General features: G+C 46.7%; 1 protein-coding gene across 2 annotated transcripts in view; it reads right to left on the minus strand.

Annotated features, from left to right (window-relative positions):
- Window positions 1–664: 664 nt before the first annotated feature.
- Window positions 665–26,848, minus strand: part of POU6F1 (POU class 6 homeobox 1) — a 211,186-nt gene continuing 185,002 nt past the window's right edge. Inside the window, exon 12 of one of the 2 annotated variants that reach the window (XM_078688854.1) lies at window positions 665–2,892. In XM_078688854.1, the coding sequence (XP_078544980.1) occupies window positions 2,547–2,892 (346 nt within the window). In that variant the 3' untranslated portion in view covers window positions 665–2,546. The remainder of the gene's footprint in view (window positions 2,893–26,848) is intronic. The other variant, XM_078688855.1, reaches the window with a different exon arrangement.

Consider the following 26,848-nt stretch of genomic DNA (forward strand, 5'->3'; position numbering starts at 1 on the left):
TCCGTCTCGGGCGGGGAGATTTGAAGATGATGGCTCTGGTCCTCCTCTTCTTGGTCGCCGAAGATGTTTTCTGGATCCGGGGCCGCTTGTCTGGCCTCAAGGCGCACCGCGCGCCGAAGCTTGAGTGTCTTCTTTGACCTGAATCTGGCGCAGGCCATGCAGTTGTCTTCGTTATGGTCTGGTGAAAGGCATTTGTTACAGACCGGGTGCACGTCGATATGTGGGTATTTGGACCCACAGAGCGGACAGTTTTTAAACGGACTCCGCTCCATGCTGAAAAGTTGCAGTCGTGTTGCGATGAGAAGGCCTCGATGTCCGAAGAGTGAAACGACTCCACTGATTCCGACTCAAAGAGACGGAAGAACTCGAGACCGTGCGCAAACAATACCGACGCAAGGAATATAAGGCCTTTTGGCCCGTAAAAAAGCTAGTTTTTCTCGGTTCCGACAGAGAGACGTCGAGACCGCATCCGAACCCAATGGCGGAAAAAAACAATCTGGGGATGGAGCCGATGCCCATGCGCACTGTAGTCCAGGGGAGGAGCCACCTATCTCAGGATACTTCGAAGACTCTTCCAGGACAACAATGTGCGATCATCCGGACCCAACACTAGGCGGCGATCTAATGCAAAAGATATGAATTTAGCAGCCCACATGCCTCGAACTTTATGAATATCTTATGTGCCCATAGTTTTGGAATAAGTACTATTCACATGGTATCTGCCCTACAGGTAAAAGTGACAAACTGGGACTTGCCTATAATACTGATTGTCTAAGCTGGGTACTTGTTAGAGGTTTTGCATGAGATGAATATCTCCCAGATATTGTGAAACGTTTTCAAATAAATGATTTAGTCAACTGATTTCAAAGGCTCATTTCATTATTCTTTTAGAAAGTCTCTAAAACTGAAAAGCTCCACTCTATCTTCACTGTTTTTATTTTTTTAGATTTTGACACTCTACTACTAAGATGTTTCAAATGCATCACTGTTGTAATGTGTCTCAAACATAAAAGTATCAGAGTCAACCCTTGGGGGATGGGCCAGGGGTAGAGGTCTATATGCTAATCGTTACTGAAATGATTTTCATGGAGAAGTCTTGGTCAAAGAAAACCCAGACTGTTCAGAATTATTCCCAAGAGCAGAGGTTACCGAGACCAAACTGTTGGAAAAGGGAGGGCTCGATGCAGTGAGGAGACATATTCAACTGAAAACTCCCAAGCAAAAACCACCTCCAAGAATTACAGTGTGACAAGATCTTCCGGTGATGACAGAAAAAGGAGAACATGATCACAAAAGATATGTTAACAGGTTGGATTTTTTACAGATTCTTTCTTGTTGTAAACCTCAGCTTAAACAATGGGCCTGTAAAATTAGCAGATGGCAAAGAAGATGTTTTTTTAAAGTGCTCTCAAATCTGCAGTTGACAAACTGGGGTGATTCGAGTAGGTGAATCTTTCGATGGTTCTCCTTTGAAAATGTACATCTTCTGTTATAAAAAAGAAAACATTTCATTATTTACTTCATTTTTTAGCTTTCTTCTTCAGGCTTGACCAAAGGGAAGCCAAGCAGAGCCTGTACACAAGTGTAGGTAAAACTGATTTCTATATGTCTGTGCTGTCCATTCTGTCCAAAGTGGATTTGTGTTTCAGTAAAATAAAGTTTCTTTTACCATTCCCGTTGTTCTGTTCATACATGCCACTTTGATAATAACTAAGAATAAAACATGGAAACTGTGTTATTACATTATTAGGAGTCTCAAAAGCAGTATGTAAGAATATACCATTCTTCGAACTCTTCCTGTAATTTCGATTGTATCGCTCTTATTTCTGGCCTTGGCTCCGATTTTTGTTTAAAACACGTTTTAAAATAAAAACGTACAAGTGACCTTTTCCAGGCTTTTTGGTTCTTCACAAAACAGTCTCCTTACTTCAGTGCCCTTCACAATGGCTGGAGATTGATATCACCAAGAGCATGATGTGATTGAAATACACAGTGCAAGGGGTGCTCAAATTTGGCGCTCCCAATAAAGACTGCCAACGCGAAGCCCTGGTTGCTCATCTACTGTAAACTTGACATGTGTGCCATCAAGGTTCCATCATAGAGCTTCTGTACCAGAATAGCAGCTATGCTACACATAAAACAGCAACTGTAGGAGTGAATGGGGAGGGCAGGTCCATCATTACAAGTCCTTCCTCCATCATGGTCTATTGCAGTGCTCAGCTTGAGGCAGCAAAAGGATAGCTATCTGGCAGTTCATCATGTTCTGCCTAGAGAGCGACACCGACATGATGAACCACACCAATAAAGTCTGTGAATTAATGGCAGTGGAACTGCCTACCCATAAGAACAAGTTGTGGGCATTCCTACAGTTGTTCTCTGCTGCGTTTCAGGACTCCCGGTTGCCAGCTGATGTGTAATCGGGCACTTGAACATAGCAAGGACCTATTGCAAGTTATAGAGGCGGGGTGCTCCCTCAGATTGTTGCAAAGTGCTCAGCGCAAAGAATGTGATCAACTATCAACATTGTGATAGAACTGTCTTCAGCTTTAAGGGATCTGAAAGATGTTAAGCTTGCTGGTATTTTTGAGCGTCTGCCGCCTATTACAGAACCAGACCCTCACAACTTCCCGGTCATAGTTCAGCTCCTTAGCGATCTCCGTGATTTCCTGGCCAGTAGGGAGGGCATTCTTCTCAAAGTAGGCATTCAGGATCTCAATGGCCTGTGGGGTGAAGGAGGTGCGACGCTTGCGTTTCTTTGAGGGTTCACCTCCCACAAACTCCATGAGGTTCTGCTGCCCTTCCTGGTTCCGCAACTCTGCCTCGTTGAGCCACTTTTCAAGGACTGGCTTCAGCTTCTGCGCACTTTTAGGAGTGATGTCCAGTTTCTCAAACCTAGAGGAAAATCAAACATTAGAAAATTATTGAGTTTTGTCATGATGGAAATCTTACTAGAATGGCATATTCTTAGGCGAGTCCTACTCATTTTTCTATTAACTCCCAGTCTTCCCTTCACTACAAGCATAGCCACTAGATCTGCATGGTCTCACATCAACACACACACTGCAAACACAGATTGTGAAAAAGTAGTCTCATAACTATAGTTTTTCGAAAGCCAAACTCAAAAACAGCTTTATTCGGTGCAAGATAGTCAACCGTAAAAGCATGCTAATCAATTAATACAATGAACAATTATATCTTTCAACTTAAAATATAAAATTTTTGCGTTATTCCAATAAAACAATTTGAAAGATAAAAACAAAAACAACGGTGTTTCATGGTCAGACAATACGTCACGATAATGTGCAAACGGTGGCATGATTTAAGATTAAATAATAAGCATCTCTGGAAGTGCAAAGTAGCTTTCATCATAAGGTACAAACACAGCCTATGACGTAAAAAAAAAATACATAGGGCCAGATGTAGGTAGCCAAATACCGATCGGTAACGGCCGATTTCGGCCGTTACCGACCGGTATTTGGCTTTTGACATGTAGGTGGGTCGGAATTTACAGATTCGGTATATTTACCGATTCGGTAAATTTACCACTTCGGTATTTTTCCGAATCGGTAAATATACCGATTCTGTAAATCCATATGTAGGTGGCACACTTTGCAGTGCCACAGGCCCTTAGGATTTCTTATTTTACCACCCAATCCTATTGGGTGGTAAAATACCGAATTCCAGTGTACATGCACATCTGTGCATGTACACCTATGCCATGTGACACACAGACATGCCCTTAGGGCATGTATGTGTGCCACATGGCACACAAGCCTGCATTTGGGGTGCTACAGGGTGTCAAAGTGACACCCCGTTCCCCCTGCCAGGATTCGGTGTTTACCGATTCTGTAAATACCGAATCGGTATTTCCCATTGATTCCTATGGGCTTCAAGGCCCATAGGAATCAATGGGAAATACCGATTCGGTATTTACAGAATCGGTAAATACCGACTCTTACAGAATCGGTAATTGTAAAATTAAAATTACCTACATCTGCCTCCTTCCAATTTACCTACTCTTAAATACCGATTCGGTATGATTTGGTATTTAAGAGTAGGTAAATCGGAATTACCTACATCTGGCCCATAGTGTACAAAATCTTAATGGGGTACTTCGTATTTCACTCAGTCAAGTTTTCATATGTTAGAGCATCCAGGTGTGAGAGATCTCTTCTCCTAATAGCCCTTAGTATAAAAATGATGACTGAGTTTATCATTTTTATGTTAGCCAAACTACATATAAAGTTAAAAGCATGTTTGTTCAAATTATCGACCATACATACATCCCTTCAAAAAGTTTGACCTGTCATAAATTCCTAAATCCACCAGAACTTTCTTCTCACGTCTTGAAAGAGTAGGTTAATTTACTATTCTAACTTGTGCTCTAGCATATTTATAGGCAAGGCTAGTCATTGGGTCAGGTGCCAGTAGGTATTTTTGTAGGAATATACATATCGTTATCTTGGCGGTCTTCATTTCTGAGTCTTTGTTTTTGCATGCTACATTTTCTAATTCACGTTTTCACAAGATCGAGTCTCTACTACCAGAATAAATCAAGGAAGCTATAAGAAGTTTATTAACTAATTGCATGTTTATTTCTAAAATGCCCTCCCAGCGTTACTGGGTTACTGGAGACACAATAGGCTAATCAGTTTAAGGATCTGAGTACTCTTTTTAATTCTCAACAAATTAACTCTTGCAAATATACAGCAAAGCAACATCCACATTTGTTGGTAGAAAACTTAGCACTTGTCCAAAAAACAGATTTGGTTAGTTATTGTGACTTTTGTTCTTTTTGTCCTTTTTTTCTACAATATTAGTTTAATTCCATTTTGTACATAATTTTACGGGCAACCGCGTTCAAAGTATATTAGCGATGATAGTTCACTCATTAAAGCATACACCAGGTGTTAATAGGCAGGATTTGCTATAACAAAAATGTGTTATGTAATTTTGCAGACTTCAGAAAATTATCCTTAAAAGATGATAATGATTTGCTGTGGAGTCAAATACTGCAATTCAATTCAAAATAGTCTTTATTCGATAAACATATCATAAAAGACAATACATTAAAAAAAATATTGTATAATGCATTATAATGAATATGCTACTTACCAGTATGCATCTGTTCTTGGCATGTAGGGCTGCTAACATTCATATCTTAGCATTAGATCGCCGCCTAGTGTTGGGTCCGGATGATCGCACATTGTTGTCCTGGAAGAGTCTTCGAAGTATCCTGAGATAGGTGGCTCCTCCCCTGGACTACAGTGCGCATGGGCATCGGCTCCATCCCCAGATTGTTTTTCGCCATTGTGGCAGAAGATGGAGTGAAAAGTGTAAAGGATGTCCATGCTAATGACTGAATACAATAGTATATCTGCAGCTGCAACAGGCACCGGGGAGGAGGGTGGGCGATATGAATGTTAGCAGCCCTACATGCCAAGAACAGATGCATACTGGTAAGTAGCATATTCAGTTCGAGGCATGTGGGCTGCTAAATTCATATCTTAGCATAGAATACATAGCAGTCCCTCCATCAGCGGCGGTTGCCCGTGCCAGCTGCAGAAACCTGAAAGAGTGTCTTGAGAACAGCCTGTCCTACAGCAGCTTGCTGCTTGGAATGTACATCAACACAGTAGTGTTTGGTAAAGGTATGTGGTGTAACCCACGTGGCTGCTCTGCAAATGTCCTCTAAAGGAATGTTCCCTAGGAAAGCCATGGATGCCCCCAATTTGCGTGTGGAGTGCGCCCTTGGGGGTATCGTTAGAGTGCGCTTGGCCTTTTGATAACATATTTGGATGCACTTAACAATCCACCTGGCTATTCCTGCTTTGGAAATAGGGTTGCCTTTGTGTTGTGGTGCGAAGGCAACAAAAAGTTGTTTTGTCTTTCTAAAGGGTTGTGTCCTGTCTATGTAGTACATCAACGCCCTCCGTACATCTAAGGTATGGAGCATTCTTTCCGCTACCGTCTGTGGGTTTTGGAAGAATGCCGGCAATTCAATAGTTTGGTTGAGATGAAACTGTGACACCACCTTCGGAAGGAATTTGGGGTTAGTGCGTAGCACTACCCTATTTGGATGAATCTGAATGAAAGGCTCTTGGATTGTGAGCGCTTGTAGCTCACTAACACGCCTCAGTGACGTAATAGCTATTAGGAAAGCTACTTTCCACGTTAGGAACTGGAGTTCACACGAGTGCAGTGGCTCAAAAGGTGGTCCCATCAGTCTGGTGAGGACCACATTGAGGTTCCACACCGGAGCTGGTGGTGTTCTTGGGGGAATGACTCGTTTCAGACCTTCAAGGAAAGCTTTAATGGCAGGCACTCTGAAGACAGAGAGATGCTGCCTGTTCTGAAGATAAGCCGCTATGGCGGATAGATGTATCCGAATGGAAGTGTACGCTAGATTGCACTTGTAAAGATGCAACAGATAGCAAATGATGTCAGGGATAGATGCATCTAGCGGGTTGATGTCATTGGCTGTACAGTAAATGACAAAACGCTTCCATTTCGCAGCATAGCATGCTCTGGTAGTTGGCTTCCTTGCCTCCTTGATGATGTCCATGCATCCCGGAGGTAGGTGAAGGTATCCAAACTCTAGGACTTCAGGAGCCAGATCGCCAGGTTGAGCTGTTGTGGATCTGGATGCTGAATTTCTCCATGGTTCTGCGTCAAAAGTCTGGGCGTGAGGCGCAGTCTTTGATGCGGCACCACCGAGAGTTCGAGGAACGTGGTGTACCATGCTTGGCGCGCCCACGTTGGAGCAACTAGGATGAGAGTCATCGCGTGCTGGCTTAGCTTTCTTGCCACCAGCGGTATCAGAGGGGCTGGCGGAAAAGCGTACGCAAATCTGCCTGACCAGTTCATCCATATCGCATTCCCCTGCGACTGTGGGTGAGGGAACCTGGCGGCAAAGTGTTGGCATTTTGCGTTTTCTTTTGTGGCAAACAGGTCTATCTCCGGATGACCCCACTGCTGGAAGTACGGGTGGAGGACAGATGGGTGTATCTCCCACTCGTGCATTTGATGGCTGTACCTGCTGAGCAGATCCGCCATCTGATTGTCCTTTCCCGGGAGGTGTTCTGCCATGAGGAAAATGTTCCTCTGAATGGCCCACTTCCACATGCTCTGAGCCAGGTGAGACAGCTGTGGCGAGTGGGTGCCTCCCTGCTTTTGAATGTAGTACATCGCGGTCATGTTGTCCGTCCGGACTAACACTACCTTGTTGCACAGATGTACAATGAAGGACTTGATCGCCATGAAGATTGCCATCAATTCCAGATAATTGATGTGCATCCTCTGTTGTTGCGTCGTCCATAGTCCCTGCACTGTGTAAGTGAGCAGATGAGCTCCCCATCCCTGGAGGGATGCGTCCGTTGTCAGGATAATCTGTGGCACTGGCTCCTGGAACAGTCGGCCCTTGCAAAGGTTGTGTGGAGTCCACCAATGCAGAGAGTCGTATGCCCGACTGGTAACCAACACTAGGTCTTTCAATTGTCCCTGAGCCTGTGTCCACTGATTTGCTAAGCACTCCTGGAGCGGGCGCATATGTAACCGTGTGTGAGGGACTATGAAGATGCAGGAGGCCATCATGCCTATCAACTGCATGAACACTCTCGCTGGAAGTGAGTGTTGTGGTCTGAACTTCTGGATTAGAGACTGCATGCTGTCTATCCTGACTTGGTTTGGTTGAGCCATGGCCGTCAGGGTATTGATCGTCGCACCTAGAAACTGCCGGACATGTGCCGGCTGAAGATGCGACTTTGGGTAGTTCAACGAGAAACCTAGATTGTGAAGGAGGTGAATGGTGGTCGACATGTCCGCGGCGCACTGTCGTTCCGACTTGGCTTGAACGAGCCAGTCGTCCAGGTAGGGGTAGACATGGATGTTCTGCCTCCTGAGGTGCGCTGCTACTGTCGCCAGACACTTGGTAAACACCCTTGGGGCTGTGGTGACTCCGAAGGGTAGGACCTTGAACTGGTAATGCTTGCCTTGAATAGTGAACCTGAGGTATTTCCTGTGGGACGGGTGCAGTGGAATGTGGAAATAAGCATCCTTGAGATCTAAGGTTGCTAAGAAGTCCCCTTGGTTTAACAAGGGAAGAATCTGTTGCAGTGTAAGCATATGGAAATGTTCTGATAGTATGTACAGGTTGAGGGGACGTAGATCTAGAATGGGTCTGAGAGATCCGTCCTTCTTTGGAATAAGGAAGTACAGGGAATATACCCCTGTGCCCTCCTCCTCCACCGGCACGAGCTCGATTGCGCCTTTTTGCAGCATCGCCACTACTTCCTGCTGCAATAAGTGCAAATGCTCTGCGGACATAGGCCGTTGCCTTGGTGGAATGTTGGGTGGAGTGGACTTTAACTCTAGACAATAACCGTACTGGACAAGTTGTAGCACCGACCTGTCTGTGGTGATGTTTCTCCAGACGGGCAGGAACTGCTGCAGTCTCCCCCCGACAGGTGTTAAGTGGTCGGGGGGCAGTGACAGAGAGTCACTGTTTGCTTGGGGTAGAGGAGCGGGAGTTGTTGTTTGCTCTGCCGCGACCTCTGTTGCTGTTATTTCTGTAACCTCCCTTGTTCTGTTTTGTGAACGAGGATTGTGCTCCACCTCTTGAGAATTGCGATTGTTGACCCATTTGTCCTCTGGTGACTCCACGTGCACCTGAGCGACGAAAATTATTGCCACGAAACTGTTGTGATTGTAGGGCCCCCATAGATTTAGCAGTTTCCGTGTCCTTCTTTATCTTTTCGAGGGTGGTGTCAACATCTGGACCAAACAGTCTATCAGGATTGACTGGCTGATTAAGTATGGTTGTCTGAATATCAGGTTTAAACCCTGATATGCGGAGCCAAGCTTGTCGTCTCAGCATGACGCTAGTGTTGATCGCCCTAGCTGCTGTGTCTGCGGCGTCAAGTGCACACTTGATGGCTGCGTTGGAGATCAGTTTCCCTTCCTCTATAAGCAGTTTGGTGCCTTCTTGAAACTTTGGAGGCAGGTGTTGTACAATCTGCTCTAGGGTGTCGTAATGCGCCCTATCGTAACGTGCTAAGAGTGCTTGTGTATTTGCAATACGCCAAAAGTTTGCAGCTTGTGCCGCCACTCTTTTGCCCCCTGCCTCTAGCACTTTGGACTCCTTGTCTGGGGGAGGAGCTTCGCCCGTTGTCTGGGAGTTGGCCCGTTTCCTGGCATTTGCGACCACAAGAGAGTCTAGTGGCAACTGTCCCCGAATGTATGCAGGGTCTGCAGGTGCTGGTCTGTACTTTTTCTCGATACGTGGATTGGCCACTCTCGCTCTGGTAGGTTCTTTAAAGATGTCAGCTGCATGCTTGAGGACTCCCTTGAGCATAGGCAGCGTTTTCACAGTTCTTTCAGAGACTGAAAAAGTGTCAAAGAGAAAGTCCTCTTCTACTGGGTCAGCATGCATGTCCACATCATGATTAGCAGCTGCCCTCTCAATGAGTGCATGAAAACCTGCAGAATCCTCTGTTGGGGATGCACATGCACTGAAAGGCTGTGGGTCTTGCCCCACACTTTGGGTGCCTTGGTCACCAATGTCATCATATGCATCTGGATGTGCATCTGGTTCATTGATGGGGAAGGTGTATTGGTCCTCCTCATCATATCCCTCACCCTCAGAGTGTTCTGGTGAGGGAGTAGGGCTTCTTCTTGGAGGAGGCTGGATAGGTTCTATGAGGTCAGAAGCGTCCTGAGGAACCCTTTTTTTCTTCAGTGGGATGACATAGGAGTCCAGAGGCTCAGAAGTAATCCTCCTTTTGTATAGGGTTAATTTGCCAGTGTTGGCGTCGATGAAATGCTCAGAATCGTCCTCTGATTCGAGTTCTCGACCTGAAGGTACCCCCGCCGTAGAAGAATCCGACTTCTTTGGCGTCGATTTCGTCGAAAAGGCCTTCGGAGCCTCTTTCGGCGGCAGAAGGAAGAGAAGCTTACTCTTAGGCTTTGCCGGAGTGTCCTTCGGCGTCTGAGGCGACGGTAACGGAGCCGACATAGCAGCGGCCTTGTCCCTGATTCTCTGCAGCGAAGCGGCGATGGGGGACACTTCACTTACAGTGGCTTTTGGCGCTGACGAGGATGTCTTGACCTTCCCCTCGGATCCGACGTCATGGTGGCCTTTCGGAGTCTTGGACGCCGATGCAGTTGCCGCCGACCCAGAGTCCTTGGATCGATGCGCAGATGTGCCAGCCGTCGATCCGTGTGCTTGTGTCGCCTCCGACTCCACTACGCGACCGACGGACGGAGTCCCAGTCGGAACCGGAGCCGTGCCGCTGGCCTTGGCGTGCTTAGACGGTGTTGCAGCGGTTGATCCGTGCCGACCACCCTTCTTAGAGGATCCCTCCTCTGGCGCCGATTTTGACACTGTGGAATCGACCGACTTCTTCGACTTCTGTGGACCGGAGGTCGACGGAGCCGATGCGGCGGCGGGTGCAGTAGTTTTCTGTTGGCCGGCCGCCATTTTAGGGACGCTCGAGTCCTTAAGTTTCGTTTTCGTTTTCGGGTCGGCCATTTTAGGCGTAGTCGATACCGTAGGTTTCGGTTTCGGTTTCGATCCGGCCTGCTCAGCAAGTATGTCCGTGGCCGGGCCTGAAGGCGGGGCCGTGGCTTGCGGTACGGGGTCTTGGGTAAGGCCAACTGGCGATCCCTTGACCCGATCGTGATCTTCGAAACCTTCGGGGCATAGCTCGTCCCCTGAGCTATCTGCCGCGGCCCCATAAATCTCTTCGACGTCCCCTACCTCGTCGACGTATTCAAGGCCTTGATCCACGACTCCGTCGTCGTCTACCGGATCCGCCTCGACCTCCGTTTCGGGTGGGGATATTTGGAGATGATGACCCTGTTCATCTTCTACTTGGTCGCCGAAGATGTTTTCTGGATCCGGGGCCGATTGTCTGGCCTCCAGGCGCACCGCGCGCCGAAGCTTGAGAGTCTTTTCCGACCTAAATTGAGCGCAAGCCTTACACTTGCCGTCGTCATGGTCCGGTGAAAGGCATTTGTTACAGACCGGGTGCAGGTCTATATGTGGGTACTTGGACCCACAGAGCGGACAGTACTTAAACGGACTCCGCTCCATGCTGGAAAGTCGTGGTCGTGTCGCGATGAGAAGGCCTCGATGTTCGAAGAGTGAAAAAACTCCGCTGAATCCGACTTCAAGAGTCGGAAGAACTCGAGACCGTGCGCAAACAATACCGACGCTATAAGTACAAGGCCTTTTGGCCTTAAAAAGTTAGTTTTACTCGGTTCCGACAGAGAGAAGTCGAGACCGCATCCGAACCCAATGGCGGAAAAAAACAATCTGGGGATGGAGCCGATGCCCATGCGCACTGTAGTCCAGGGGAGGAGCCACCTATCTCAGGATACTTCGAAGACTCTTCCAGGACAACAATGTGCGATCATCCGGACCCAACACTAGGCGGCGATCTAATGCTAAGATATGAATTTAGCAGCCCACATGCCTCGAACAAGAGTCTTAAGCAGTTCATCATCAACAGGACAATGCCTCCGAGAAGGTGATTGATACATACGGTTACTCCATACAATAATTAATAATCAATTTTTAAAATACCACATAAAAACCTATACAATATATTTTTTTTTTTTTACAAATCTGAGGTCTGAAATCGATTAGCAGCATTGATTATATACAGAATGTAAAAAAAAAACTTAAAAAAAACACCATTTCAATTCTGGCGTAGCTTTCACCTCCGGATTGCCCACATCCAATGTAAAATGTTTGCGATCGCAACTACAATGCATTCAGAAGTATCAGATTGGAAAATCCTTAATGCCTCCACCCCTGTGGTGATGCCCTTCAGCAAACATACGGGCTTCAACCACTTGTGCCGAGGATGTTTATACACTGGGCAGATGAACAAAATACGAGTTATGCTTTCCGGCTGTAAAGGGCAAAACGGACAAAGTGTGTTATTCTTAGTTTGCCATTTGCTGGTGAAGCAATTAACAGGGAGGGTACCCACCCTATATTGGTGGTACCGTTTCCGATCTTCGGGAAGAGTAATAAAATCCCAGTAAGCCTCATAAGAAACTTCATTTTTGAGCTCTAGGAATTTCCTTGACAAAGATGAAGCGTTACACATTCTGAAATTTCGCATTGATACCATCAGCCAATATTGCTCCCTAAAAGCTTTTCGTGGTGGGAAAAGATTGGTTGTGGGATTCTCCCACAATGAACGCAAACCCATGGCGATGTAAACTGCCTTAGCCTCTCTCAGCCATGTAATACTATTGGCTGTGTCTGCATTACGGACTTCTAGGAGGGCCTGGGCATAATGGGAGAGTTCAGGTGTAACCCAGAGCCTCCTCCAATAAGCCACAGGTCTATAGCGTGCCACATCCTCCACTCGTTGACAGCCCAGATCGTGATAGAGGGGCAAGAGTGGCGTAGATGGAGGTAGACCTGCTAAGCCCCTCACAAACTTATTTTGGGAGCTCGTAAGTTGTGCCATGTTACTGAACCCCCACAATTCAGCCCCATATAGTATAGATGCACTTATTTTTGTTTTATAGATTTTCATAGCTGGGGCAATAGGTTTGGTCGCAGAAAGACGCAACTGAGCATGTTTGGTAGCCAGATGATTAATGTGCAGTTTCCATTCTAGCTTGGAACCCAGTGTTATGCCCAGGTAAGAGAAGAGATGGGTCTGTTCTAACACTTCATCATTCATAACAACCCTCCCTCTCACCTGCTTAGACTTATGCATAACCAGAAACTTAGTCTTAAGCACATTAATGGTGAGGCCAAAATATTTGCAGAACTCTTCAAAGCGCGCAATGGCCTTCTGTAGGCCTTGCTGCGTTTTAGATAATAACAGAGTATCATCCGCAAACATTAGCAGGGGGATTGATGTTCCATTTAATTTAGGGGCATCCGTAGGGTGGTCCGTAAAATACTCGATAACCCTGTTGATATACAATGAAAACAATGTCGGGGCTAGGACACACCCTTGGCGTATCCCTCTGGATATGGGGAACCTGTCTGTGACCTTGCCTTGCTGTCCCCACCCGACTTGCGCAACATTGGCGTCATGGAGTTTGATTAAAAAGGCAAGTAAATAAAGTGGCATACCTTGTTCTGCTAGGACTCTCCACATCTTAGAACGCGGTACCAGATCGAAAGCCGACTTAAGGTCGACAAATGCCGCATAAAGAGTGCCCCCTCTAAGAAATACCACCCGCCAGAAAATTAAAACAAATCTGAAAACCTGATCTATTGTGCTCGTGTGGCTTCGGAACCCAGCCTGGAGAGGTGACAAGATATTTTCTTCCTCACACCATGCTTGGATCCTCGACAACACGAGCCTCGCTATCACTTTCTGAATACAATCAATCAAAATTATTGGCCTGTAGTTGGCTGGATCCGAGCGATCCCCTTTCTTGTAAATCAGGATTATCTTGGCCCCCTTCCAGGTGTCTGGTATGGGGGAGCCTTTTGCGATGGCATTTGCCAGGGACTGGATATATGGTGCCCAAACTCCCCTCACTTGTATAAACAAATCAGCAGGAACACTGACCAACCCGGGCGCTCTACCCTTTGGGACTAAATTAAGTGTTCTATCTACCTCATTTCGGCTGAAGTGTAATGGAGAGATTTCTAGGGGAATGTTTGGGATATCAAAGCAGAGCTCCTTGTCAAAGAACGGACATGCAAACTAGGTCATGAAGTGCGTGACCCACAGATCTGGGGAGACATAGTTTTGTGGCTCTTCCCTGGGACGCCCCTTCCCCCATTTCACCAAGCCCCAGAACGCGCCCATATTCCTGGCTCTACTGGCATCATACAGCGCTAACCAATACTGTTCGTCCCATATCCGCTTTGCTTCTTGTTGCTTTTCTTGTACATTGCTCTAGCATGTCGGATCCGGTCCCTATCTTTTGATCTTATTGCTTGGGCCAAAGTTTTATATGCATCCCTGCATGTTTTGCCATACCAAGTTTCCACCCTGGGTTTTGGCCTACACTTCGAATTTTTGACCTCCGTAGTAAAAAACACCCAAAGCTTGTTGAAAAGATTGGTGTGTATTAGAATAACCCTCTGCACCATATCCTGCTCAGTGACGCAGTCCTGAAGCTCTAGTGTGGCCTCTACCGCAAGCCCACCCATAGCTGCTATATGGTCCTCTTTAAGAATACAGTCTGACCATTTTACCCTCCTGGTGTCATTTGACGGATAAATATCAATTGTATTGGGGCTAAATTGTAACATTTTACCACCAAACAACTCGGCAGATAGTATAAGTGGATTGTGGTCACTTTACACACAATTTGATACAACCATATCCTCAATAGAGGACCAATACTCTTTGTTAAGAAGAATGTAGTCTATACAACTGCTACATTTCCCATTATTAAAAGTGGGATCACTCTGCTTGTCTGACTTGGTTCTTCCGTAAACCGCCCTAAGTCCCTGTTCCAAACATAAGACTTTAAGCTGTAATGCAGCTTCTGACCACTTTTTAATGGGGGCATAGACAATTGCGGGATATCCCAAACAAGGTCTTCCTCCACTGTAAGTTCCATATCATTTATGTCTAGTGGTACGAAGCAACAATTAAAATCTCCTGCTACAAGTGTGTTCCCCTTGCCCTTATACTTATCGAGATATGAATCTAGCATGGAAATGGTCTCTGAAGCTTTCCCCCTAGCATAGATATTAAAAATTTACAGATCTCTGCATTTGGGGCTTTGTATTTTGACAATTAAAATGTCGCTACTCTTAGAGTCCATCTGACTTGCTTGATAACTATAGTCCTGTCTGATCCAGGTGGTTAGCCCCCCCATGAGTCTACCCCTAGAACTTGGGGTTGCCAGGTTATAGAAATTAAGATAACCTAGGCGATACAGGGGTTCCTTTTGCCAAGTTTCCTGGAATAATAGGACATCATGGTTGTCTATAAATGATAGCCAGTCATGAGACGCTAATTTATTCTTTAGCTCTGCAATGTTCCAAGAGACCAATAATTGAACTTTAGTGTCAGAACTAAGCTGAGCACCCAGCCGGGACCCACTATCTAGGGGGACAGCATTAAAGGTCACTGGGCCTAAGACTAGGCCTGTAGCTTGGTTTAACGTGGGGAGAGGGCTAATATTACCTAAGACCTCCTTAGACTCTGGAGGTAAGGCCATGTTGGTTATGTTGGATTTGTCGGCGGCTTTCGGCACCGTCCACCATGAGGGTCTCCTTTTAAGACTCTGGGAGATCGGCTTTCGTGGGATGGTGTTGAACTGGTTTAAATCTTTTCTTACCGGCCGCCGGCAAATGATCTGGGCACCTCCACATTCCGCCGAAATGTTGCCGCTAGAGGTTGGGGTTCCTCAGGGTTCTATCCTCAGCCCCACCCTTTTTAACATCTATATGGCCCCTCTGGCGGCGGTGGCGGAATCTTTTGGTGCCCAGATCATATCCTATGCTGACGATACCCAGCTTCTGTTCACTTGTGGCAGAGGTGGGGCGTTCGACGGCATGCAGATCAGGGATTGCTTGGGTGCAGTCTTCGAATGGTTTCAGCGGCACGGTCTAAAATGCAACTCCGATAAATCGGAGTTGCTTTTTTTTGGATGTATGCCAGATCCCAGCTGGAAAGCTTGGTGGCCGCAGGATATGTTTCCCCCGGATGACGTCTCTCTCAAGGCGAAAAACCTTGGAGATTTGATTGATTGTGATCTATCATTCAGACCCCAGATTATAGGGTTATCAGGGAAATGTTTCGGCACCCTGAGGATGCTTAGGAAGTTTCTTCCTCTGCTGTCACTTCATCACAAAAAAACTATCATGCAGGCCCTGATAGGTTCGCGTTTGGATTACGCGAACACCCTCTATCTGGGTTTGCCCAAATATCTTATGGCCGGTCTGCAAATTGTGCAGAATTCTGCGGCTAGAGCTATTTTTGGGCTTCCGGGAAGGGCTAAAGCCACTGAGTTGCTCAAAATGCTGCATTGGCTGCCCATCTCCAATAGGATTTTATTTAAAATCCTGACCCTAGCTTTTAAAGCCCTTCATCGTGTGGGTCCTAAGTACATTGGGAAACGTCTGTCTTTCTATCTATCCAGCAGGACTCTTCGGTCAGCTTCTTTGGCCAAAGCTGTTGTCCCCTCTATCAAGCGTACTAGAACAGGAGGCCGTTCGTTTCGATACCTGGCTTCTCGGGGTTGGAACGAGCTGCCTCTCTCCTTAAGAAAAGCCAATAGTCTGCTTGTCTTCAGGAAAAGCTGAAAACCTGGCTCTTTACTCAATAGAGTTCTTCTGGTTCTTCTTGTTTTTAGCTGTTGTGTTTTCACTCTGCCTTTAGCACTCTTCGCTAAAGCGCCGGGATGCTCTTTGGAGTAGCCGTGCGCTATAGAAGAGATTAAATAACATAACATAACATAACATAACATAAATGGTCTACTCTATTTTCGTCTGAGCCACTATTACACACGTGTAAGCCAGAGGGAAGTGGGGTGGTAACTTCCTCTCTATGGGTGGGGCCTGTAATTCACCGGCACCTAACCCTGATGTCAAACCTACTACAGGAGTCCTAGGGTCTATAAGGGTGGGCAGTCAATCGTTAGCGTCTAAAGTACTCGGTGCGTCAAAACGATTGGACACCAAAATTGCCCTATGTGAATCTATTGGCAAGTTACTTACTTGCCTATTACTAAAATGTTGTGGGTGTATATCGGGTCGATAAAAAAAGCCCAACGGGAGAACGTTAATGCCCACATTGCTAGTTCTAGGGTACACTGTCTGGTCCAATATAGCCCGAACCAGAGTTGGTGATCTAAAGCTAAGGACAACACAATCACCCTCTACATCTTTTTGAGAGTGCCCTACCCATGGCACCCTTCTAACCATCAAAAATTCCCGAAAAAGATGGTTTCCTAACCCCGTTCTGTGATTCAGAAAATGGAGAGCCTTGTTCTTAAGAGATGACCAGTGCTCGTCTTCTTGGGGAGGGAGTATCGGTACATTTGCTAAAATGACAGTAAAGGGGGTCGCCTCAGCTGGGAGATGTAAAGAAGCTCCTAATTGCGGCCGATTACCACGATCCCTGATGCTCCCTGTTGGGCCCCGTGCTCCACCACTGCCGTTGGGGTCTGGCGGTATTATATGATTTAGTGGCATCGCTTTCGAATGAGGGGGAGACTAGCCATATCCCTACCCTGGGAGCTACATGGTACTCGGGATTCACTGGCCTTAGGCTCCGTGGCTTGTCTAATACCTGGGATGACTACCGAATCTTTGAATAGGTGCTTCTCTATTATACATAACCTTTGGGCAATTTCATCCAGTTTAGTTATAACAGGGTTAATCAATGCAAAAACATTTTATTCTAAAAGTTTCACTAGGTCCACTGTCATATGTGTACATTCAGCATTCTGCACTGCCGCTGATAGTCTGGGGCTATTCTCGCCCATCACTGGGCAGTCTGAGGCCATCGATGGCACTACCAACCCACCCTGCACAGGATCTACATTCCTGTTCTTCGCCTGCTTAGCGATGTGGATAATCTTTTTGGGAGCGCTGTGCACTTTTCTCTTCTTTGACTGGTCTTTCCCTTTAAGGGCTTGTGTGGGCTTCGATTGCCTAGTGCGAGTATGTGGCGGAGAAGGAGGTGAAGGTGAAGGTGAGCAGGGAGAGTTAATTGAAGTTGCGTTTTCAACTATTCCCTGCTGGGAGCTTAGTACCATATTTTTTTACACTCTAGGGCTCGTAGCTGCGGCAGGGATGTGGTCAATCAGAAGAACCTGTGAAGTAGATGGAATAGCTGGTTCTAAAGAGAGCCTCCGCTCTGTTAGCTGTATCCTATGCAATAGCACGGATTCTGCCCTGGTTAGAAAAGCATCTAGTGTGCCTGCTACTCCTACCCATTGCCCCCTTTGCGTGGAATTTTACTCATTGCCTGACTTTACACGATCACTTCTATAAAGCAGCGACACTTGTTAATCAACAACACCCACCAAATAGCACTTGTTAAAATATAGCAGTTGTATTGCGTAAAAATAATTCCTCCCACTCGTGCTATGGGGAATGTAAATTTGTTAATAGCCTTTGGCCAGAGTCACAAAGAGGTAGTTACGCTTACTTTATGTCCTTATCCAAGAGTGGATGGAAGGGGGGTGGCCCAGCCCAGCCTCTAACAGTCGCTGATGGGCGCGGGATGGGCCCGCCCTTGGCCCGAGCAGTGCTCGCGCGAGGCGCCGCGTTGTTTTAAGCGCCTCCGGGTGCTCTGTTGTGACATCCTTGCTGTGCGCCCAGGCGTGCTGGGTGGTGTAGTCCTGAACCCTGCAGCGAGGAAAGGAATGCTTCCAGGCAGCTTTACAAATCTGGCGGCGCTTCAGCAGTGCCCCCGACAAACAGGTAAGGGCAGAGAAGAGTGTCCAGCACCGCGGGATGCGCCGCGCTGTTTTAAGCGCCTCCGGGCGCTTTGTTGTGACGTCCTTGCTGTGTGCCCCGGGCGTGCTGGGTGATGGTAGTCCTGAACCCTGCAGCGAGGAAAGGAATGCTTCCTGGCAGCTTTACAAATCTGGCGGCATTTCAGCGGTGCCCCCGACAAACAGGTAAGGGCAGAGAAGAGTGTCCCGCCCCACGGGAGGCGCAGCGTTGTTTTAAGTGCCTCCGGGCACTTTGTCGTGACGTCCTTGCTGTGCGCCCCGGCGTGCTGGGTGGTGTAGCCCTGAACCCTGCAGAGAGGAAAGGAATGCTTCCAGGCAGCTTTACAAATCTGGCGGCGTTTCAGCGGTGTCCCCGACAAACAGGTAAGGGCAGAGAAGAGCAATTCGGAAAGGGATGGCGTTCAACAAAGGATACTTTATTTGCCAGGGGGCCTCTGCTGTAACAGCAGGTTTTGTTAATTAACCTAACCTCATTAAGCAGCCATGAATCTAACTCAAAGAGTTCCTGAACTCTGGCATCTGTCCCCTCACTCTACCTCTGTTGCTAATCAGGAACAAGTACTGGGAGAGCAACCTTATCCAATTTAAATGTCATTAACATTGATATTATATTATTTGTGGCTCTGACTATAGCAAATCCACACTCTGAGGCCGTTTATTTTAGAAACTAAAAACGGGGCTGAATTAAATAAATTGTTTGCGTCAGAGACCACGAGCTGGTCTAAAATTGAAAAATTGAGTTCAAAGGGAACCGGTACCCAAGAATGACTTTTAATGTTACAGCCTTACCTGAACCTTCGGACAATTCTGCACATAGACCTGTGTCCTGTTGTATTGCCATGTCTGCCTCAAATTTCAGGAGTTAGCAGGGAAGGATACTGTGAGAGGCTGGCCTGGTATATGATGTCCACTAATGTAAATTGGCACCTGGCACCAGTCCAGACAACCCTTTTGGTAATTTAAGAGGTCTTAGACAACCTTAGAACGCTCTCTAAGTGGTAGCTGTGGACAGCAGCCTTCAAGCTTAGTCCAGAAGGAGTGTAAAGCAGCTTGTTTTACCAGAATGCAATCTTATAGTAAAGATTAAGTGAAAAAGAACTACTCCAAGTATTTATAAAAATATGTATTTATTATATAATACTCTCTAATATGTTCCAATATCTCCAACATGGAAATAAACACAATGCATAGAATACTTTAGTAAAGAAACACAGTAAATAGCACGAAATAAAAAGTGGCCCGGTGGGGGTTTGAGGGGGGGTGACCGAGAATGTTGGGGGGTGGGACCAAACCATTAACTAAGAAAGTGGTATAAGAACCACGACTCAAGTCAAGACAGTGTCGAGCGGACGCAGAAGTGCTGGGGACCCACAGAACCACCCAAGGTAAGTAGATAGGGACCCCCTGGAGAGTGCGTGCAGTGTGGGAACACAACCGCGTGCTCCGTACAAGTCTATATGTACGTCGCAGTTGGATTTTTAAAGATTAAGGACCCTTCCCAGTGGACCCTGAAGAAACCTTGTGGAAGGCAGAAGGATGGACAGTCATCCCACCTGTGTATACCCTTGTACCCACGTTACATACACCAGGGAAGCCGGGTGCATATGTGTGAAGTGGTGTCGGAAACCGCTGTTGAACCCATTGGAGGACTTCAGGAAAATGCCGCCTTGGAGAAAGGAAGAAGTGTCTGGTGGAATCTGAGGATGAGAGGTACCTGCAAGCATAGGGGACAGAGTCCATGTTACTCAGGGGTGACCAGGAGACTTGGAAGATGAATGCCCTCCGATGTCAGGTGTTGCAGGGTGAATGACAAGGGCCTTGACTCTGCAGCCGTGAGGACCAGGCGACGCTGAGGAGGACCAGGAGCTATGCACAAGGTATCCCACGAAGGATGTCGAGTGCTGAGGGGTCGGTGTCTGGTGGGGGCACCAACAAGCATTGGCAAAGGCAAGTCACATAGGAATCAAAGAATGAGCAACGTGGGGACCAGCAAGGTCTAGGGTACTCACTAAAGGCAGTGGAATCAGGGTATCCCCGAGCAATCAGGGAGGCCCAAAAGAAACAAGTGTGACCCTCAAGTGGACCCATTGGCCGGTGGCACTGGAGTCGCAAGAGGACCTCAAGCAGCTCACCAAAAGATGCAGGCCACAATTCACATGATGTGGTGTGGCTGAAGATTCTGGTTACTGAAGATGCTTGAGGTTGGGGCTACTTGGAGCCCAAAGATCTTCTGGCTAAGAAGCCAACAAGCCTTTGCACCTGCAAGTTGGACGCGGTGCACAGTGGTTCGGTTATTGCAACCCCCACGAGGGATACTGGCCTCAAACTTCGTGAGACGGCAGGGCAGGCCTTGGGAGCTGTTGAAAACCACCACCTGTGTTTGCAGAGCCCACGGATTCCGGAGGAGCTCAGGATCTGCAGACCAATCGACTTAGCTGTGGTGCCTGCGAATGCAGGGGAGTGATTCCTACACTCCAAGGGAGATTTCTTCAGGTGTATTTGATGCTTCACAGGCCTTTGAAGGTTCCTGTATGATGCACAGGCACAGACGACGCAGCGACTGGAAGGGAGACGAAGTCAGGCCCAAACGAAGCCCAGTGAAGTCCAGAGTGCCCACAGGTACAAGAGCAGTGGTGTCTGATCTGAATATTATCGCACAACAAATCTAGGGACCTACACACCTAAATAGATATAAGGAAGGGAGAAAACTATGAATGTAAAGGAAAGTTAATAACTTCTGGTTTCTTCTGGGGATCACCTCTTGAAGGAGGACCATAATCACATAAAAGAAAAAAATCAACTACTGTCTTGTCGCTCTTGTTTTCTTATTCCTGTTATTCATGTTCAAACTGGAAAATTGCACAATACATGTGTTTTGAAATAATTAACTTGACGTGTGCTCAGGACTTTGTGTTTAAAGTTAATAACTGTCTTCTAGAGAGACTGTGTGAAGCAAAAGAAACACTATTGCGTCTTCTAGACAGAAATCATCTAGGGCTTTAGTTTGAAACACTACTGCCACCGCTATAACATGATGAAATGATGTATCCTTTCCCCATGTTTATGTAAACAAAACCACTTTGACTTGTAGCTGTGTAGGTGGTGAATTAGAAGATTGACCATATCATTAGCTATTTTCGGACAGGGGCGAGGGAAGATGACCTATTGTATAAACCGTAGGTAGGTAAACTCAATAGCCACAAAGTGGAAGGAACAAGAACCTCATGCCACCCATGGTCACAGGAATCGGGCTCCGTCATTAGGTATCAGAAGCTGATTCCAGACAATGCCAACCTAAAAGCTATCGCCTCTGGTCTAATTTTTAGAAGTCTGTTGGATCTGTGACCTCAGCAGGGCCACTGCAAAGGTTGACTCTTCTGAAGGACCTTAAGTTTTGCCGCATGGTGGTCATATTAAATGTTTATTGTTTTTGGTTTTTGTATAACAAAAACCCAAAGCAAAGTGTGTTATTGAAAACAACAAATAATGACAGTTTAGTGACTTTTCTCCCAGTACTTTGGTGGTCATTTCTTTTGTTTCTTGTTCAGGAATACCTTATTGTGCCAGTCCAAAAACAGAAAAATATCCCTGGGAACGGTCACCTTATGAGAGTGGATGTTCTAACACACAATGAAGGATGGTTATTCGGTCAAAGGTTTCCATCGGCGGAACCAACTTCGATTCCACCTTTGGAGCCAATGCTTCTTCTGACTCTAAATGGAGCAGGGGGACTGAACAACTATTCCTTCAGTGGTCCCCAAATGTTGCTTTAGGGACTTGTAATAAGAGACTGATCAACTGACTGTCAAAGGACGCTGTTTAAGTGACTAACATCAAGTTGGGTTAGTGGCTGGTTAGAAGAAGGTGCTTCAGAGATAGGTCACTAGGACTGGGGTCCACAAAGGGTCACAGAAAAGTGGTCACTGGTTTGACTGCTCACCACATGCTGGGTCTGTGCTTGGTCACATCAAGCTGGTTCTACTTTTAGGACAAGGAATGCAGTTTATGAGCAGATCTCAGTAAGCTGCTTTTATATTTGGGCAACTGAAGCTGCTTCTGAGATAGCTCAGAGGAAGCCGATTTCATAATTGATCTTAAAAGGCAGTTCCTTAAATGCAAGCCCAATACAAGAATATGTTGGGAAATGGTGGATATAACGCACTGAACTTAGATCATGTTTTCCTAGTGAAGCAGGAATAACCCCAGTCTTCCCCCAAAAGTTGTTGAATGGTCAGGAGGAATGCACGGAAGCCCATTGCTTGTTGGCAGAGGGGCATCTTCCTTGTGCACCTGTGACCTTGGGTCAAATATAGGGGGTGAAAACTCTCATATAGCCACTATGAAATGCCCTGCAGCTACGGAAGGCTGTGTTAAAGTGGTCAGTACAACCACTCCCACTAGGAAGTGGGTGTTGGAATATGAAGGGTGTGTTCAGGAGCTGAGCCCAGGTTGTGGGAGGCAGAGAAGCAAAGGAATGAAGAGGTCCTTGGAAATACTACAGAAAGCAGAGGAGGAGACCTGGGACAAAACCACAGGAGCAGAGACATGGGCGTTGTCTGCATTCGAGGGGAGAGGAGGAGACGAGGACGTAATATCAAGAAAGATATCCGGAGACGAGTAGGAGGAACAGTCAAGTGTGCCAGCAACCGAAGGGAGGAAGGCACTGGGGTCCCGACTGCTGCGGCTCCATCCCAGAGCCGTTGCCCCAGGCACGTACCTGTTTTTGTTCTCAGTAACTGGTTCCCAGGGTGGAAACAGCTGGTTGCCTTTTGAGTATTGCTGCATGCTAATGTGGTGAAAATAACCTAACACAACCTATATTCGTTTTCTATCGAGGGTCATCGACATCCCATAGGACAAGAGCGCCTTGGGGGTAGCTGGTGAACAAGGAAAAGAGAATCACCGGTGACTGACCACACCAAGCAGACTATCCTCTATTCCCTTTATTGTTAATTTTATTTGTATTTCTACAAATAAAGACCTTAATCCTTACTTCGGGTTGTGGTCCTATCTGAGAGCTTATTACAGTGGTGTCAGAAGTGGGATATAATCCCAGAAGCCATAGATATGACTCCTTGCCCGGCTACAGCTTCCTCCTTGGCTCCATGCCGACTGAAGACTCTTTGTCAGCCCTCTAAGTGTCCCTTGTTCACTCGCTTCATACCTGCCGAAGCAGCCTCTTATATCAATGTGTGGAGTTCAACACGAACACAAGTGGGTCACACTGTGCATATGTTAAGCGTTCCCAAACTACCCTGATGGTTCTATTGAAGGCAGAGACTCACTAAAACATAAGGTCTTGCGTTGGATTAGAAATGTTCAACATTGCTACTCGATTGCCTACTCTGAAATGTTGAATGTTACTCGCCATGCTATGCATGGGGGTCACTGGGATTCACTTGAGTTCAAGGTAATAGAGTCTTAGCTGGCAAAGGGTTTGATATTACTAGATCAGCGCACCTCACCCCGAGGTGTCCAAAAATTCGTTGTAGGCTGGGACTCCCAGATGATAGTAAGGAGGGTTTTGGGCATATCACAGGCAGTTGTAGTGAAGTTTCAAGGGCTGAGCTCATCCAATGTATAGTAGCGCACTTGTTGTACATGGACTGTTTTATACTCCCTTTACCCCTACGGTTGAGCAAGCCCCAACAGACCTTGCTGTTGATTTATATGAGCTCAGAAAGGAAAGTAAGGATTGATAACTCAGAGGAACCTGATTTCGTAATTGATCTATGAAGGCTGTTCCATAAAGGCAGGTTCAATACAAAAACATATTAGGCAATGGTGGATATAACACATTGAACTTAGATCATGTTTACCCAGCGAAGTAGGAATAACCCAAGCTTCCCCCAACAGATGATGGCCTCGATATGAAAGGGAACTTGTGTAACATGAATAACCTTGGGGGGAGAAAACTAGCCTCCGAAATTGCCCCAGGCGCATTTGCTGCTTGCACGAGCACAACTTCAAAATCACACCATTTGAAAAGCAACATAAGGCTAGTGAACTAGAACTTAGCTGGGATTAGTACCACATTAGCTGGCCATTGGGGGCCTAACTATATGGATTAAAACAGCACTTGACTGTATAGTCAAGGAAATTGATACTCCTTCAGCTGTATGGCTTGTACCTCAGAGGAAAAATTGTGCATTTGTTGGACAACATAAACGTCAGGGTTGTGCCAGACTGGCTCGATGCACACCCTCCGGCTATGTTTTTTTAAAATATATTTATTTTTATTAGAAAAATCAACAAACAAGGCATGAAAACGAAATACAGCGTGCATAGCTCGTATCGAGGTGGAAGATCCCCTTAATGTACCATAATACAAATAATACAATAATGGGGGAGGGGAGGAGAGGAGGGGAGCAAAAAGAATCAACTGAAGGTCAGGGGGAAAGTGGAACATCCATGATGGTAGTTGCAGGAGGATCACATATGTCACCCCGATAGCTGTTCCACGAAGCCCAAATTCTATGCCATTTCTGGGGACGACCCCGGGCCAGATAGACCGTTTTCTCTCGAAACATGCACCAGTCCATGTTCTCCACCCATACATCAAGAGTAGGAGGCCTCTGCGATCCCCATAGCTGCGCTATATCACGTTTGGCGATCATGGCCCCCAAGGTCACCCACTGAGTCTGAGCAACATTACAATCAGTCGGCTACCATACATTCAGCAAGCAACGCCTAGCCTCAGGCAGGAGAGCTACTCCCATAACCTCTTGCATCACTTCATGTACTCATTTCCAATAATCAGCAACTTCCCGACATTCCCAAATAATATGAAGAAATGTATCCAACATTCCACAACCCCGTTTACATAAACCCTCTTCAGAAAAGCCCATCTGAACCAGACGAGGACCCGTGACATAGACCCTGTGTAAAATTTTCAGCTGAACCAATCTAAGTCTTGCTGGAATCGCGACCTCCTTAGGATAGGAGATCGCAGATTGCCAGTCCTCATCATCTAGTTCAAGGACATCAAGGGTCCAAAGATCACGCAAATGAAGCAGGAGGTCTGTCCTATCGTTGATCAATTTCTTGTAAATCAGGGAGATAGTACTATTGGGCATATGACCATCTAACACCCGATCCTCCAGCGGGGAATATTCTGGTATTACTTCCCCCTGCTGAAAGACCGACATCAGGGAATGTCGGACCTGGACATAGCGAAAGTATTCCGTTTTACCCAAGTCAAACTCAGCCTGCAAGGTCGAGAACGGCTTCACTCGCCCCTTGGCCCATAGGTCTCCCACCTTCGAAATGCAGATGAGATCCCATTTATCGAATCCTTTAGTATTCCACAATTTTCCTAGTCTATCAGAGCCAAAAAGCGGGGTCGCCAATGTCAATCGATCCTTCCACCCCAACGAGCTGGTCACGTCCTTCCAAACGCGAACGGCCGACTTCGTAGGTCCCGTTAAAGAGCCAACCACAGATTTAGTATACAACGCCCTATAATAATCACCACCCGGCAGTAACCACCAGTCCATAGCGAAAACAGGGTTCAACTTTGGGCCTTACATACCATGATTAATTGCCCCTAATTGTGACGCCCAATAGTACCGCCTGATATCAGGAAGTGCTATACCTCCATCGTACCATGGAAGTGTAAGTTTGGCAAGCGCTATGCGGGGTCTACCATCCCAGAGCAACTTCCTCTGAAGACCCTCTACCGCCCGGAAATAACTAGCTGGAACTACATCAAGCGTATTCTGGAGGGCGTACAAAAAACGGGGCAGGGACATCATTTTAAAGAGAGACGCTCGCCCGAGCGGCGAAAGCGGAAGCTTACGCCAACCCGCAACGTCCTGTCTCAAACGGTCCAAAGAGGAACAAGATTTTGTTTATACCGAACGGAGGGGTCCAGAGACACAAATATTCCCAAATACTTGAATCCTTCCTGCGTAACTTGGATGGGACAATTGCGCGGAAGGAGAGGAGTGTCACCACTGAGCACGTAGAGATATGACTTCGTCCAATTAATAACCAGGCCCGAGTTTCTGCCAAAAGAGGTCAATACATCGCACAATACTATCAATGATTTTCTGGGTGAAGTCAGATATAACAAAATATCGTCCGCATACAACAAGATACGGTCTTCATATTCTGGGGACCACCGAATACCTCTCAAAGAGGGTTCCCAACGGATCCACGCAGCCAAAGGCTCAAGGGCTAGAGCAAACAGGAGAGGTGACAAAGGGCAACCTAGGCGGGTACCACGCTCAAGACCAAACGGATCAGAAACACGACCATTAACAACTATCTGTGCGAGGGGGTCGCTGTAGAGGAGCCGCACCCATCCAATAAATTCCGGCCCGAAACCAAATTTAGCTAACGCCGCCCACAAATACGGCCATTCCACAGTATCGAAAGCCATAGTGGCGTCCAATGATGCCAAAATGGCCGACTCACGCAGCGTTGCGGCCCTCGC

Source organism: Lissotriton helveticus, chromosome 1_1 (assembly GCF_964261635.1).
Source record: "Lissotriton helveticus chromosome 1_1, aLisHel1.1, whole genome shotgun sequence".
NCBI lineage: Eukaryota > Metazoa > Chordata > Amphibia > Caudata > Salamandridae > Lissotriton > Lissotriton helveticus.